Here is an 18110-nt window from a genome sequence, read left to right on the forward strand (position 1 = left end):
CCGGTATCCACGATCTAGTATTCAAGTCCGTGTAAAAATAACTGGCTTTACTAGGACTTGAACGCTGGAACTCTCGGCTTCCAAATCAGCTGATTTGGGAAGACGCGTTCACCACTAGACCAACCCGGTGGGTTTAACTGTTAACCCTAAAATATACTAACATGGCCTGGTCTGTTTGTAGATTGTAACTGAGAATGTGTCTAAATACCTGGGCTTACGTGGACTCAATTTTGAAATTAAAAGAATGTGTGAAATATATCAGTGCTATCCTTTATACTTTTCTTATCAAACTTATATATATATATTTTATGTTATATTGTTGTTTTAAAAAAAAAAAATAATATATTATGCTTTGATACAGTCTGCCTATCTTATAGCATTGCATGTTGCGATGATATTTGTATGCTCTACTTATAATGGCGTTCTACCAGTAAGAGTAACAAATTTCAATAGCTGTACAAATTGATCATTAATATTCCCACTGTCAAGGACTGGATTATTACTAAGATATACTATTTTCCTTCTTTCTGGAACTTTTTTTTAGAACAGATTCCCTGCAGAGGTTAAAAATTCTAATAATTTGATTGGATTTAGAAATAAATTGTTATAGTAGCTTTTTTTGTAGTTGATACCTGTTTGAATAGTTGTTGCATGATGTCTTGTTTAGAGTTACTTCAACAGTGGCAAAACTATTTATGAACTTTAAATTTTTGTATATTAAATGGAATTCCCTTTTTTTCTGCGAGATTACTTTCTTTGTGAAAAAATGTATAATTTATTTATTCTGTTATTAATTATATATATATATATATATATATATATATATATATATATAATTATACATTAAGTATAGTATAAGTAATTATACTATACTTATACTATAGTATAGTATAAGTAGTAAGTATTAGTAGTATAATACTATGCATAAATACTATATATATACATATATATATATATATATATATATATATGTGTGTGCATATGTGTAAATGCACATGTATACATATGCATATACACAATATAGACTGATGTAGTTTTCAGCTAAGGAGGACATAATATTGTCACGTGTTTGCGGCTCAACCAGGATATTGAGAGACTAGCAATTAAAAATGTTTGTATAAATACAAATTATTAGTTTAATAATATAAAAAAATAAGACACATCAGTAATAATAATAAAAATAATAAACTTCAAACAATAATAATAATAATAGTAATCTCTTTTTTTTCTGTTTAGGCTTTGGAGTCAATGTAAGGTATTACTTCAAGTTTGAATGAGAATGATATGTATGAATGTAAATGAAATATAATCTTGTGCAGTCTCAGGTCGACCATTCCTGAGATGTCATTGAAATCCAATCTCAAAGAACAATGGTATCCAGGATCTACTATTCAAATCCGTATAAAAGTAACTCCTTTACTAGGATTTGAATCTTAGAACTCTCTACTTCAAAATCAGCTAATTTGCAATGATGAGTTCACCACTAGACCAACCTGGTGGGTTAATAATAATAACAACACAATAATAATAATGAATAAATTACACACAAAATAGTATTTCAAATAAGGATACGATTTATTTAAAGGTAGCCAAATCATAAAAATCAGAATTCAGTCTAATTGACTATAGACATTATAATGGCTGCTGATATTACACCTTTAATAAATGGTATTATACTAATAACTAGATAAGATTAGACCAGCCTAAGGTTCATACAATTCCATTTTTGCAAATATCTTTCCTGTTTACAATAAAAATACCCTAACAATTTATGAATGAATTGTGTACTTTATCACTTTGACTTATTATCTGTCAGTAACTCACTGAACAACTTTCTATATTCACCCCTGTCCACACTGGAATACTTGTAACATCATTTTACACGTTGTTACTGCATGTTGAACACACCTCACAGCGCTTACTTACTGATTGTTTCTTACATATTCGCTTCTTACTGATTGTTTCACTTACCTGCATAGTGTTTATATACCCTGTTGAAGCATAAGAATTCTCATTGTCCCTTACATATTTCCATGAATTCCTACTTTGGTCCGGTAACCCTTCTCATCGAACAACAGCTGTTGGAGGTATGTCATTGGCAGGATTATAAAGAACAATTGTTAAACAGACCTGTTAGCCTGAGAAAAGAATCCCTTCTAGTACCCTTCTGGATTCCTCTTCAAAGATATTTTCTCATACTTTCTTCTTAATTAGAAGGAATTCATTACCCACGTCCATTATACAAGTCTTGTTACAACATACTTTTTTTAAATATATTCTTATCATTAAATTAACTTCTTAAAGTTTAAATTAAATTTAGCTTCTTTTTTATGGTAATCCCTAACCAGGCTTGTCTTTTTGAGTTACCTAACAATATCTATTTTTGGAATTGCTGCTTTTATGCACGTAAAACTTTAATGTTAATTAATGTTCATTGTGAATTGTTTATTTTATCCTATTTACTTGTATTTTATTTTAGTTAATGAAAATAATTTGTATTATGACTTGCATTATAATTACTTACACTTGTATTTTTTTAATTATCTGTGTACATTAACTGTATTTGTCCTTTAATATATAAAGCTGTAGTTATGCTTACAATGGTAATAAATATATTAAAAGATGGTTTTAAATTTTTTTTTTACCTGTATCCAACAATAAACAAAGAAATGAGATAGAATATATTAAATAAAAAATATAAAAAGAGAATGATCTGGATAAATATTCAATTTCACCTTGACAAAGATATTTCTAATTATATTTATAAAAATATATTTCATATCTTAAATGTTCCACTAACAATTTTAGATTTAAGTCTATTTAGGTCACTTTCTAGTTACATGATACAAGAACTTAGTAAATAACAAGAATTTCAAAATTTAGCAGTAACTTGATTATAATCAATTTACATAATTATTTACAGTTAGTATTAAAGATAAATAATTATTTATAAAGTTCAATATCCGCATGTCTCTCCACAAATTCTTGTTCAGAATACACAACAAATGAGTAAGAATTTAATAATGGTTATACAAAATACTTGAATAATATTGTAAGTGTATAAAACTGAAATCCATGAAATAAAAGCAGTTGTTTAACTTTGTAAAACTGAATGAAAATGATCATAGTAACTTACGTAATGTATTATATAATATCACAAATGTGTGAAGATAGAGTAAATGCGACAGGAGTTTTTATTTATTACAGATCTAGTTTAAGCAGTTTTTTTAACATAATTAATTTTATAACTGTGAATTTAATAAACAAACTGATTAATTTTTTAATAACAAACTGAATAACATTTTTTTTTTTCATTTGGGCCACCTAAGGATTACGATGAAAAGGATTTAATTTCCTGCCCTTCCAATATTTAATCATTTTTTCTTGGCGATTCTTTCTTCTTCTTTCTAATGTCCATGCTGGCTTTTTAAGATGTTCTTTTCCTTGCGAAACTAACTTCTGAATAAACAATAACATAATTTCTTTTGATGTCTTAAGCAGAACAGTTTAAGATCCTTCTTGACTTTTTGAAATCGCTTGGTTTTAGTTTTTCTGTTTACAAAAAAATTAAATATTTGTTTTGTTAAACTACTGTTTTCCATTCTATATAGACATTCATAAAATTTTATCTCATAAAATTGATTACCTTTTCCTCAAAAGGTAATCAATTCTCTACCAGTTTTTGTAAAGATCTACCTCTTTTCTAAGTTTATAGATTCCTTCCTCTGGACTCGGACCATAAATTTTTTTTAGTATCATTCTTTCCACTTTAAAAAATTTTTTTTTTTTAAAGAAATTCAAACATTCAGATACATATAAAACTGTAGATAAAATTACTATCTCATGTGACTGAGCTACTTAAGGACAGCCCTGAAGAACTAAAAAGAACAACAAAAGTAGTACAGAAGCATGCCAAGAAATGTGTTATAATTGGTGGGATCATTTTTGATAATTTATTATAAACTGGTATTTATAATGCACTTTAGTCTAGTGTACTGATTTTAAATAAAATTCTAATTTTTCTAACTTTTCTTTGTTTTATTTTAACTAATCTTACATCATTTTGTTCAGAATTTATGGGTTTATTATCTATTTAACAAAGTTGTGTAGTTCAAACATAAAAAAAAAATGGTTTTTTACCCCAATTTATTGGTTTTCACTCCAGATTTTTAAAACTATTGAAGATATGGTTCTGGGACCTATTTATTCAATCTTTCATGTCAACACCATAAGACATCACTAATTAAGCCCCTTAAGTGTCCTAAAAATTTCAGTAAGACTGGGGTAGCTGAAATCCGAGCTAAATATTCCACTGGTCGTAACTCACAAATGAAGCATTTCATAGCATATGTTTATATGAACTCTTTCCATTATTTTAACGAGTAGAATAGTTTATGAAAGTCCCAGGTGAGCTTCATGATACACTCTGCATATGAAACGAATGGTAGGTAATTCATATTATATTACAAAATACTTTTATTGTTTACTGTATCTTTGAAGCTGTATTAAAGGCACTGGATTTTGCATACTTGTTTTCCATTCTGAATATTATACTGAATTCAATTTTTAATTTATGAAAAATTTTCTTTGAGTATTTTCTTTGAGTTTTAGTTAATGGTTAGCATGACATATTTCCTGTTTTGCATACCTTGGTTTTTATTTCTATTTCTTTTTTTGTAGAAGTGCATCAGTGAATGTCCAATTATATCCATTTTATAAATATGTTTCAGTAATATTCAAAAATAAATTTAGAGAAAGTAGCTTTCAAATTTAAAAGAAATCAACACAATAAACAAAAAAATACTATACATTCACTTAAGTCATATTTTGAACACATGAAAGCATTTTATAGCAGCTTAAGGTTCTGCCAACCACCTTATAGATGCAAATCTGAATTCCATCAAGTTTAACATGTTCAACGCAAATTTGAACAAACATATAAAGATACATAACAATGATGTGCTAAATAAATAGATATAATTCATATCTGATATAGTTTTTTGATCAGATTATAAAAAAATGTCTACCTAACTGAAGAAAACTGTCACCAAATAATATATGTGGACATCAGAATAAAAAACCCAACACCTGGCAGCTGACTGTAAAAGCAACTGAAATCACTGAGTAAGTTTTAAGAAAGTTATATTAAATAAATACGGTTTAGTTTATGTTTATTATTACAAATTACCTTTATATAATTTTCACTGTTAACCATTACTGACAAAAACATCACAAATTATTCTGTATTTAATTTTCTGTTCTCATATGGCATAATTGTCTGCAATGATATTCGCTTCTTTTATCATACATTATTTTCTTCTATTACTGTTTATTTGACACATAAAGTTGCATATGACTGTGCACAATTATAATTTTAAAAAGTTTTATTAGTAAATACATCAGCGTAATACATCTAATGTGTAAAAGCTCTATAATAATAATAATAATAATGCATAATATACATTCAAAAAATATTATATTCTGAATAAAAATATTATGCATGTATCAAATCAAAATATGTTGAGTGATGTATTGAAAAATAATAAATTACAGAAAAGTGCTGTTAACTGCACTCTTACCATGACAATGACAATAAGAAAATACAATTGTTCTTATATCTTGCAAAGCTAAAGATAACTTTAATCTAACAGATTAAAATGGTGCATGGCTATTTTGAATCTATGCCATGATTATGACAATCATATAGAAACAAAGGGTTCAACTCATCTAGGGCAAGATTTCATGATCAGATTTGTCTGAATAAGGTGATTAAAAAAAATGCAATGAAATTTTTAATTATTATTATTTGATATAAATATAATAATATACAAATTATGAATAAATAAGCTTCACAGTGTACAGTAATACAAATATAATATTATAATTATAATTTTTTTTTTAACAATAAATAAGAACATATCAATTTCACATAATGATGCTGATATTAATAATAATACTAATTATTATGCGTTAATTTACAGTATAACTAATTTTACCAAAGTGCTCCAGAACTATTATATTAATAGAAAAAAATCACTATGTTAACAATAATTCATATTTCTTTTAAATGTTAATTTATGTTTTGTTTTATATATATCTTTACTATCAGAGTAAATATTTAATAATTTTATAAAAATGCAAAAGAATTTACAAAAAAACATTTATTTTTTCATTTATTTTTAAAACTACAATAATAGAAAAATTGTCTAACAAAATCTATATGTATCAATCATTAATTATTAAATACAAAAATTTATTCCATAAAAAAATTATCTAAAAGTGGCAGTATTTTTTAATTTTGTTTCAATTATAAAGATAATATATATTGTCAAAACAATATATCCATATATTTATTTAAGGCAATCACATTATATCAAAGTAATTGCTTCTATCAATTTTATGTAAGAAAAAGTAAACTGCAAACAAATATTTAATTTTAAAAAAAATAAAAATTGCCGTTATATTATTGTTTTTAGTTTTGTTATAAATCACTAAAAAAAATATTTTTTTTTTAGAGTAAAATTCTTTCTTTTTTTTAAGTAAAATAAAAATAAAAATTTTTTGAACCAAACATAATACCAAATTATGTATTACAACAAAATTTTAAAGATAATTAAAAAAATTAACATATATATTCTACAAAACTGTAACTCATTTAATAAACTCTATAATAAAATAAATACTTTTTTTTTATAGCTGTTTTAAGGTTAAGTATTTAACAATCCATTAACATTGTGCATGAGTTAGGTTATTTCATAATGAGGAAATTTGTAGAAGTATAAATTATAAGACAACCTGTTTTCAGCCAAATAAAGCAGTAGCTTTTAGACATCAAGTACTTTACGAATTACGTTCAATCAATTATTAATATGATGATTAAAATTTTTCTGTTTATTTGGATGGTGTGCTAGTGTGCATATATTTTTGTAAATATTCACATATATTTCAAAGATATAATTCAAGGTGTTTATAAATTTTACAATTAATATTTTAATTTTGTCCATAATTAATGTTGAAATGAGAAATGAAATTCAAAAAATAATTTGAAACCGATATAAAAGAATTTCAAAAAACTGAATGAGCTCTTTGGCTTTTTTTTAAGAGAGAATAAAAAATCTAAGCAATAACTTTATAATATCAACAAAATATTTACAAGTAATGATTTTATGAAATAAAGAAATTACATATTTTCTTAAAAAAGGCTAATCATAATTTTAAAAAAATATATATAAAAATATTAAAAAACTATTATCCACTTTGATATGTTAATTTAAACAGTTTGATAAAATTTTGTAAAGCGAATAAATTCAAATTCCAAATATTCTTTTACAATAACAAAAATGCATATCTACACAGCAATTAGAATAGATTTAACTAAACATGTATAATACCATCCAACTTCTTCTAAAAATCCTGTTCAAAAACTTTTTAACTACTTTTTAAAAAAATCTAAAAAAAATAATTGTGTGTGTATGTGCATGTAAGTACGTATGTATGTGTGAGTTTTAAAAACCTATTACTCCATAAATTTACATATTTGAAAAAATAAATATGCATAAAGGAATTTAATAAACCTAATAAAAAGAATAACAGCACATTAAAATTAAACTTACAATTATGTATATAACATATAATTAATATAGAAGATTATGTAAATAAATACTACATAATAACAAAAGAGAGATACATGAATATAATACTCTTTACTTATATGATGAAATTAATTAGAGATAGGTTAAATATTCCATAAATTTAATTGTAAGTGTGTGATAAAATAATTATACACTTATATATTTACAAGAAGGAAAACATAATGTAATAGAAGTATTTATTTTTATAAACAGTACGTAATCCCAAATAATACAGAATACATTGTTTAAGTTTTCAAATATAATACAATAAATAAATATAAATGTAATACTATATATAGCATTTCTATAATATTACAATACCAATGAAAAATATATCATTAAAAATTAAAAAATAATGACCAAAATTTCAAAATGTAATCATTTGGTTTACATTTATGCCATTTTTGAAATAGTTTTTTTTAAGATTGCATGATGTTTGTAAGTACAAAAAAAATAATTATTATAAATTTCAAGGCAGTTTATATATCATCATAATTAAATGGCAGTTTTTTACTGTATAAATCCTATGAAAAAAATTACAGTATTTTGTAATAGTTATAAGTTATAATATAAAACTATTTAAAATTATTAATACAAAAATATTAAAAGTAATTTAACATTATAAATCGTAAACATAATTTTCAAAACTGGCAGTGTAAGCCAAAGGTTTATTTTTCAACTAACGCTCATTACCATAGTTGATTTAATATTAAATTACAAAATGCCTTAAATAATTTAAAAAAAAAAGCATAATAATAATAAACATAATCTTATTTTTCTTAATTTATTTCGAGTCAATATTTAACACGTTAGTGAATACAAGTCAAGTAATTACCTGATGTTACATTTAAATCTAAATAAAAATTCAGTGAAAGATAAAACGCTCATAATGATTTTAACAAAAAATTTTTTAATAAATTCATAATTATATTTTCTTGATTAGGTATTTGTTTGTTTAAATCTATGTAAACTAAGAAAACAAACCAATCGCAAGTAAAATTAGTTTTCTGTACTTAAAGTCCAAAAGGAGCTAAATCTAACAATTTCAGGGTTTTAGGTATGCAACTGGTATTTTTTACTTGTCAATTCAGTGTTTTATAAGAAATTAATGTTTATTTGTAATTTTTTAAACCAATCTATTATTTATATCAAATCACCTATATATAGTGTTACACATAGAACCACTACAACTCATTCTCACAGCGAGAAGATGTTCATTAAAATAAATATATATTTATGTACATATAAGTGCGATGATAAACTTCCTATGCAAACTATAAATTATTTCTGTAAGTGGTACTAGCCAGACAGCTTCTCTTCATGCTGAATAAATAATATCCAATCAATTAGATAGGTATTATCACCAAGAAAGCTGGATTTGAACAAAAATGAATAAATTAGATGAAGCTCTACAAATGTCCTAGATCCTTCTAAATCTTTTAGAAAATATAATAATTGTTTTCAGAAACATTTTTAATTCATTCCAACTAACAGAATACTTCTAGCTAGATAACAGGACTTAAATCATAGATTAAAGTTTCCATTTTGGACAAAATAAGAGATTGTCCACAAAAAATAAACTCTTAATCAGTTTTCTTGAACAATCAAGAACAATATCTAACAGACATTTACATCACATAATAGAATAAAACTTTTAGAGATTATTAGCTTATCTTACTTTATTTTTGTCCAGATATCTCTTAATAGTTTTTCCAATAACTGAGGTTATTGGAAACGTTTTATAAAACACATCATCATATTACAGAAAGAAAATGTGTAATTTGTCACCCAAAATGCACAAGAGTATTAATTCTGATATTAAGCACCTAACCTAGGTTGATCCTCAATTCTAGAATCAATTTTGTCAGGACTGAAAGGAATTCATCACACTGCCCCCTTCGTTATGTTCCGTAACAAATATATACTACGTATCAAAACAATTTTTAAATATTGATGTAAACTGAAAACTAAAATTTTAGTTTTAAGTAATATAATAAACGAAAAGTTAATATTAAATACAATAATTATTCAAGAAACAAATTTAAAAAAATCTTTGCCTAATAAAACATGTTTTCTTTTATAGTCCGATTTGAATAATTTACCTACAGCAAAATTTGATTTTTCAGTGGTATACAATTATAGATTGATTCAATCTCATAATTCAAAACTTATGAATATATTTGAATTACTTAAGTTTTAACAGCATAACAATGTTTACCTTAGTATACATAAATATATTTTCTCATTTTATTATATCACAAAAAAGTAGTCAAACAAAGTAGAAAACATTGTATCCTTGCTATAAAGGAAGTAACTAAAAACCTGTAGTTCTTCTCAACACAACATTAAATAAATTATTATTTTATTACTTTTTTTGTAGAAAAAAGTAATTTACATTGCACTATTTTACTGAGTTATTAGAAATTATACTTTCAACAGAATTAAAACAGATTCTTTTGAACATTTATTAATAATAACAAAATAAAGTTAAAGAAATAAACTAAAATTTGCTCTAGAATATAACAAAACAGAAAAATAAACATATTAAAAAAAGCTGATTGACAAAAGCTTTTCCAAAGATTACATTTGATTAAACATTACAATAAATGCTAAATGTATAATTACTAAAATAACTCTTATCTTTCACTAAATATCATATTAATTTTCATGATAAATTTTAATTATTAAAATTATTATAGTAACAATTATTTGGTTTTAAGTACTTTAATATTAATTATAAACAAAAAATTAAAATAATAAACATGGAGTTAATTCAGTCTCATATTTATTTATCATAAAAAAGCGAGCTAATTTTAGGATTACACTGAGCATGTATAATCAAATACTCTAAAAGTAGAAAGCCTGTATCTAAGAGTAAAAAATAAAATTAAAATAGCCTACGTAAAATATATAACTGTTTTAACAACCTGACTACGACAACCTTGATTCATTTTTTAATGGTATACAAAAGTAATGATATGAGGAACTTTGATAAAACTTTTCCCTGATAAAAATAACTGTACATATTTACTTTTTCCAGAAATGCAGTTAACAACTAAAAGGCTATTTATTGATTATATCATTAAATGATTTATTACAACTCCATTTATATAGTTTTACCATTTATCATAGAAATCAAAATAGAAAAAAATAATAATTTTCTTTTTTACAAGTAATTTTAAAATGAAAATTCATAGAACTGAAATACATAAAAAAATACCCTCACTACATCTTCCAAAAGTAAATTTTTGTCTAGTCCTTCCTGTTTACCAATATAAAATTTTTCAAACTCATTTTATATAGTCAGTCATGAAAATGCTTTTTTCATAGAAATTACTGGTTAAAACTGTTCATTGCATATCATCTGCTCATCAAAATACTTTTCATTAAGTATTGCCTTTCTATAAATACATAATATGTAGTTTATTTTTAAGTAAACTTCCCCTACTATTAAATTACAAGAGAATGTAAAACAAATTCCACGGGTAGAAAAAAAGTGACTTCATACTTCTATTTTATAATTAACTAAATATAGAGCTGGTTATAACTGTATTATAATATATATAAACTTATGTTTGTATGATACTGAGTTAATATAGCTACATGAATACAGTTAGATGATAATAAATATTATCACACTTTGTTTCATGAAAAAAGATTCCTCATTTTAAATTTAAAAGTCTAACAAAAAAATTGTGTAATCAAGGTCACAGTAGTTAACTTTTGTTCAATATACACAATATTTGGCAAATATAAAAACCATATAAGAGGCATAAGTATAAAATACAAATTACACCAAGATATATAGCTTGGCAATAATAAAAATAAGCCAATAAAAGTAGATGGTTATTATCCATTTTAAATTTTCTTAATATTCCCACTTAGTTGCAGAGCTGACATCAGAATCTCCAAGACGAAGAGCTCCATTCTTTCCAGCTGTTAAATAACACCCTGATGGTCCAGCAGCTTTCAAGCAAATCCTTGTTGGTTCTCTAAGTTCCAAGAAGAATCCTTCAGGTGTATCTGAATCTACTGTAACCCCTTCTGAGTCTACATGCCAATACTTTCCATTTTGCCCTGAAAAAGGTACATAAAATTATTATCATAAAATTTTGCCTGGCACAATTTTGCATTTCATAAACTAGCTATAAACACTCTACGAGTGTTAATATCAAAACTACTAGGAATGTTGATATTTTATGAACACCATCATGGAGGTATCAAGATGTTTAGAAATATACCTTAAAGCTGTCTATTTTGGCCATACTATCACTAAAAATACTGCCAATTATCTACAAGTTTAGATTTTTGTTGTAATGTACACAGTCAAAAAGAATATGATATGCCATTCTGTGGTAGTAACCTAACTGGGCATATTGGCAGATCAACAGAATGCATGATAAATCCACGCATTAACTAGGTTTGTGCCAAACACAACAAAAAAAGAATTTCTTCATGGTAACTATTTCACACAGATTCTGACACTTCAAAGAAATTCAGTATCTGAAATGTACATGAAATATCTTGTAAAGATCCCACTTTGCTCCTAACTGGCAATTACAAACCAGGCAAAATTTAAATTGATCTCATGCTCTCAGAAGTTATATTGAGTATGGGGGCTCCTTAATAATTAAATTGGCTAATTCACTGCCTGGTATTACTGTAAGGTAAAACAATCAACAGAATATAGTTACAGAATTTCAGAACAATCAACAGAATTTCAGTTACAGAGAATGTAACAGAGACTTGTGTAGTGTCTAAAATTTTTGGATTTGCACTAAATATGTTTAATAGCAATTGAAATGTACTTACTGAATCAGTGCACACACAAATAAGAATACGTCATTAACATATATGTATTGTATTATATATATATATAATATGAATCGCTTATTTATGAAACACAAAAAAGGCACTTTTTTTGCAATTTGAGAGTTATGATCATAGTATCAAAAAAAGAACGAATATGCTCTGTTTAGTTATGAAACTCAAAATCCATTGCCTAATACCCCAGTTACAGATGATGTATTTTGTTTATTTATGAATCAACATAAGTCACTGATTTACACAGTTTCAGAAATAAACACTCGGTGCAGAATTGTAATCATTAGTGTCTAACCTTTTATTCCTTTATGTTGTGGGTGCCAAATTGCTTACATTTTCTTGTCAGTTGAGAAAGTAAATAAAAAAATATTTAATCAGTATCTTGTGTATAAATTGTATTAATAATAAATACAAATTAAATTTGTTATTAGTAAATTATAAAATGAGTGATGTTGAAAGTGATTGTGAAGATAATTTTCTTAATTTATCTTAACGTGTAAATGATGAGAATGGAAAAAAAAGGGTGTTCGGAATTCAGATTCATACATAGTTAATAAAAATAAAAAAGTTTGGTTAACTGTTGATGAGTATATTAATTGTAAAGGAGAATTAACACCAGCAAGATCATTAGGGCCTAACTGCAGGTAAGAATTTTATATCATCTATTAATGTGAATCACTTTTATGCATGGGATAGTACATACTGGTTTCTAAAGTTACTGTGGCTTATAAATCAAAGCCAGTTTCCAAATGTTACTATAAACACAGTAATTGGTAACAATTGGTTTTAGCTTTTAATTTGTTGTAATACTTTTATATAAAATCTTTAATTAGGTTATTGGCAAGAATAACTGTTAATTTTCATGCGTTGTAATTCTTTTGTATCTTGTTACAGATGCAAAGAAAAATGTATGGAGGTTATAATTGATTTTGATTCGCAACTGCATATTTTAATAACTTTCGTGTATTTCAAAGTAAAAATGAACAGAATTTGCATGAACAGAACCTGCAAAGGCTAATACTTGCTTTTAAAGTCAAAAACATCACATGAGAAACCTGGCTGACAGGAAATATCAGCAATAAGAGTGTTCAAGTTTCCAATATCATGTCACTGATAAAAATGATGTAAAAATTGAACTTTGTCAACAGCTTTTATTAGTTTGCATTCTGTTTCTGCAGAAAGAATCTGATGTTTACAAAAACTACCTTTACAAGATGTTTCTCCTCATGATAGACGAGGTCAACAAGAAAATCAAAAAAAGTATCTATTGATAGATAGCACATCCATTGTTACAAACCATATTCAATTATTTCCTCTCAAAATTAGCCACTACTCCAGCAAAGAAATTAAATATCTTGATATATCACTTAATGTTAAGATTATATTTGAATTATTTAAGAAAAATTATCCAGATTATGAAGTCAAATATTCGTTCTATTACAAAACTTACAAGGAAAGGTTTGATTACCGCTTTGGTTGCCCACAAACAAATACATGTTGTAAATGTGAAAGACCGAATTTAAAATTAAAAGATAATGATCTTAATGCAGTAGCAAAACGTGTTGCACCTGCTGAGCTTTTAGTCCATAAAAAAAGGAATAATAAATTTTACGCTTCTTTGCATCAATCAACTGAACTTTGCATGAAAAAACTGAAGAAAGCATCATGTGCTTAAGTTTTGACTATATGCAGAACATTTCTTTGCCATATATTCCTATTCAGGAAATGTATTACTTGCATCAATTATCAATTGTTCCTTTTTCTGTTCAAAACACAAAGAATAACAATGCAACCGTTCTCTTTATATCATGAAGGAGAAGCCCAGAAAGGTCCGAATGAAGTATCTTCATTTCTTTATGAGAATACATTAACTCTGAGGTTTCAAAGAACATTACTGAACTGCACTTGTACATGAAAACTGTGTAGGCCAAAATAACCAATCAGTTCTTCATTGTCTGTCTTTTTGACACAGTGAGCGATTCAAAAACATTGTATATAGTCTCCCAATAAGAGGACACTCGTTTTTGCTAAATGATTGTGATTTCGCAGTTGTTAAATGAAAGTTACAAAGGCAAGATAGATACAACTGATGAAACTAATCATTCACTCATCGAAGAAAAATAAATTTCTTATCAATAGAGTTGAAACAAAATAAATTACAGATTCTAAAAATTGGTGGCCACGGTATTATAAAAAATACACCACATCACTTGAAATGATCACATAAAAACAACAAAAAAAGCTTGTCTAAAATTTCTTATTATCATCAATTTAATTTTGATTTACAAAAAAAGGGAGTTATTGAAGTAAGTTAATTTGTGAATGGGTGTAATAAAAGTACAGTCAAATTAAACAAGGGTTCCATATACCAGAAGAACCATCAAACAAAGCTTATAAAGTGAAGTGTGCCATACTTAAAGATAAAATAAAAATTGACGTTTTTCAAAAATGCATGCAGTACATGCCAGAAGACAAGGTTTTTTGATGACATAATGCAAAATTGGCCAACTAGAAAGGCAAAGACTTTAACAAAGAAGATTAATTTAAAAAAATGAATATACTTTAAATTTCCCAAATTTTGTTTTATTTAAAATATTATACATTCAGTTTTATTTAAAATAATACTGACTCTTTTTATCATTAACAGTTATCCTAGTTTTTCTTTATAATCAGGAACTTAATTTTTTATGTTAACTTTGTAAATCATATTTTAATTTAGAGTTTTGTGCACTTAGGACAATTTAAATACATTTAATAATAATATTAACTATATAAGAATTAAACTCCATTAGTCACCAATACTTAAAATGTTAATGTAAAAACACAGAACAATTGTTTTTGAAGGTAAGTACATGGTTAAAAAAGGTTTCTACAGTAGATTTTACTGTGAATTTTTTGTGTTAACACTTTTTAAGAAAAACAGTTTTTTATCACATGAAAAATTTGCATTACATGACTTATGGTGTTTCATAAATAAGTGATTCATACATATATAAATTAAATCATCTATTGTTCTTCCAAACTCCACATAAGTCACTGTTTGACATGAGGTGCATATGGATGCTTGTAAAATATGATATTTTATACCAGCTTAGGATTGTATTCGGTATAAAAGCATACAGGAAAAGAGGAAAAAATGTAGATCAGTGTAAAGATACAAATAAATTGTTTGTTGCGTCCAAAACTTTTTGTCACAAAAAACATTACTGATTAAGCAATTAACTGTCTGTAATTTTCATAGCCAAATAGCCAGGATCTTTTTAAGGAGCATCTGCAATCCATAATTATTACTAATAATAATAATGACAGCAACAACAACAATAAATAGCAATTTAATACATACAATTCACTGAATTAACATTTATTTTAAAAAAATTACACAGTAGAATTCTTAATTTTCAAACTGGACATTCAAAATTTTCCATGTATGTTTAAAAATTTATCAGTTTAATATCATAGATTCAGAAATGTGTTTGCAATTTCCAGTACAATAATGGAATTATTATTTGACATGTTACTTCTCTCAATGTATATTGCAAAGAAATAAACATGTATATTTTGTGGAGAATAGGGTACATTTCCAATAGCTTCTGTAAATATTGGAAAGTCTTTTTCTCAGTTTTGTATTTTCTTTACGTTAAATGTTATTGTGGGTCAGTGTCTCACATTTTGGAATTTCTCTCAGTAAAACTATAAGATTTAGCTTATTAAATCCAAGAACATTACAAACCACGAGTGTAAAATAAAATAAAGAATAGCACCTGACCATTTAAATTAAAGAGTCAATCTGTAAATATTTTAATGTAATGCTATATTTTAAATTATACTTGCAGGTTAAGATCAACTCTATAACTGACTGACCTGTACTGATGATGTAATAGGAATTAAGAAATTATGAACTTATTCATAATTTTTATTTTCATTAACAAATATTTTTAATTTTGAGAAATAAATGTTTAGGTATCTCCTTCATTTCAGGGGATTGTCTGAACATCTGGACATATAAAATACAGACAATTATATAACTGCATTGTATTAAAATTGCAGTACTATTTACATTTACAGTTATAGACTAATTTTAATAGAAAATTAATTTTAAGAGTTAGTAAATTCAAGAGTAAGCAAAAACCAATTGTTTATCAAACATACAGAAATTAATCACTATATTATTGTCTCAACCTACTAACCTATCATATATAAAGTAATTCATCTACTTCAATAAGAGCATAAAATTAGACACAAGGAATGTGTTGCAATCTTAGAAAAATACAAACACAAAATTAGCTGAAAAACTAAATGGTGTCAAGCAAACAGCTCAAAATTAGTGAACTGGTATCTGCTTACCATTTTTGGGAATATCAGACATTTGACTAATTTGATGCATTCCCTGTTCCTTTCTGATTTGTGCCAATCTTTCAATCTAAACACCTACTTTTTTGGGAGGGCAAAAAACACTTTCGGGATATCACTGCTCGGAACAAACATATTACAATAATTATTAAATAGTCGAATGCAGATGCACGACCTTAAAAAACAAGATATTCGATAGTATCATATTGTTTCCTAGAATGTTAGATCTTAATTCAAATTTACGACGCAATGCCGCATAACACACACAGACTACAAGGTTGTGCTGTATCATTAGTCAACACCTGCTAGCTAAGGTTAAAATTTGTTAGTTCTAAACTGACATCTATCAGTTCAAAACTGATGTTTTTAATGAAGAACTGGGATTTCATAAATGACAATTCTATAACCTAATAAAAAATTTACACTGAAATGAAAAAAAATAAGAACCCAGTACCTTTGAAATAAACAACACCTCGTTCTCCCCTTTCAACTTGTATTGTTGCATAAGCAGCTCTGTTACATTCTAGGCGTATGGTAGAACCTGCTTTATAGCCAACAAATCCTTGGTCACACTTCAACACTAGTATTGGCCTAGAAACAAAGATTACAACGTATAATGTTAAAATTACAGAAATCAGTTTTTACAGTAGAAGAATTACCACTGACAAAATAGAAAAGTTTTATCAATCACATAATGTCTTTATACATCTCCCTACTTACAATTATCCTGAATACAAACTGAATTGAATAAATACTTCAGTAAGAAATAACAAAATCAATAATTTTCCCTTTTTGTTATTAGTTAGAGTGAAAAATGGGAAAGGTTATTTTCATCTAAAACCATGAACAACAGCTGCAATATAGAAAAACTTTAATGAGAAAGAATGAAAATGAAGTAAGGAAATTGTACAAGAATACCATGTAGCCAATAGAAATAATAAAAAATCTACTGTTGGGTTCTCTCCCAAAAAATGAAAGAAGAAAAATAAGGATAAACATAATACTAAGATATATTAAATTTTTTTTTTTTAGTAAAGATGTTAAATTTCATACAAATGTATTAATCATTAAAAAACTGTAACAAGTTGACAGTTTCAGCCTCATTATTTCCTATGATGTTACCAATTTTATATGCCAATTTAAACCTCTGCCACAAACCTGAATAATGTACATATTAAGCTATAAAAGTGACTTTACTTAAGTATTTTCATTATTTATTAAGATTATATCAATGGATTTACCAGTTAATATGTCAAACCAATAAACTAGTTTTTTCCAAATAAAATAAGTATCAGGAGAATTGCT

The 18110-nt window shown here is 26.0% G+C and overlaps 1 protein-coding gene across 2 annotated transcripts in view; it reads right to left on the reverse strand.

Annotated features, from left to right (window-relative positions):
- Positions 1-5786: 5786 nt before the first annotated feature.
- Positions 5787-18110, reverse strand: part of sn (fascin domain-containing protein singed) — a 236816-nt gene continuing 224492 nt past the window's right edge. For both annotated transcript variants that reach the window (XM_075375947.1, XM_075375946.1), the window contains exons 7-8: positions 17260-17396; positions 5787-11708 (exon numbers count right to left, since the gene is read on the reverse strand). In XM_075375947.1, the coding sequence (XP_075232062.1) occupies positions 11500-11708; positions 17260-17396 (346 nt within the window). In that variant the 3' untranslated portion in view covers positions 5787-11499. The remainder of the gene's footprint in view (positions 11709-17259; positions 17397-18110) is intronic.

Source organism: Lycorma delicatula, chromosome 9, assembly GCF_047948215.1.
Source record: "Lycorma delicatula isolate Av1 chromosome 9, ASM4794821v1, whole genome shotgun sequence".
NCBI classification, from domain to species: Eukaryota; Metazoa; Arthropoda; class Insecta; order Hemiptera; family Fulgoridae; genus Lycorma; species Lycorma delicatula.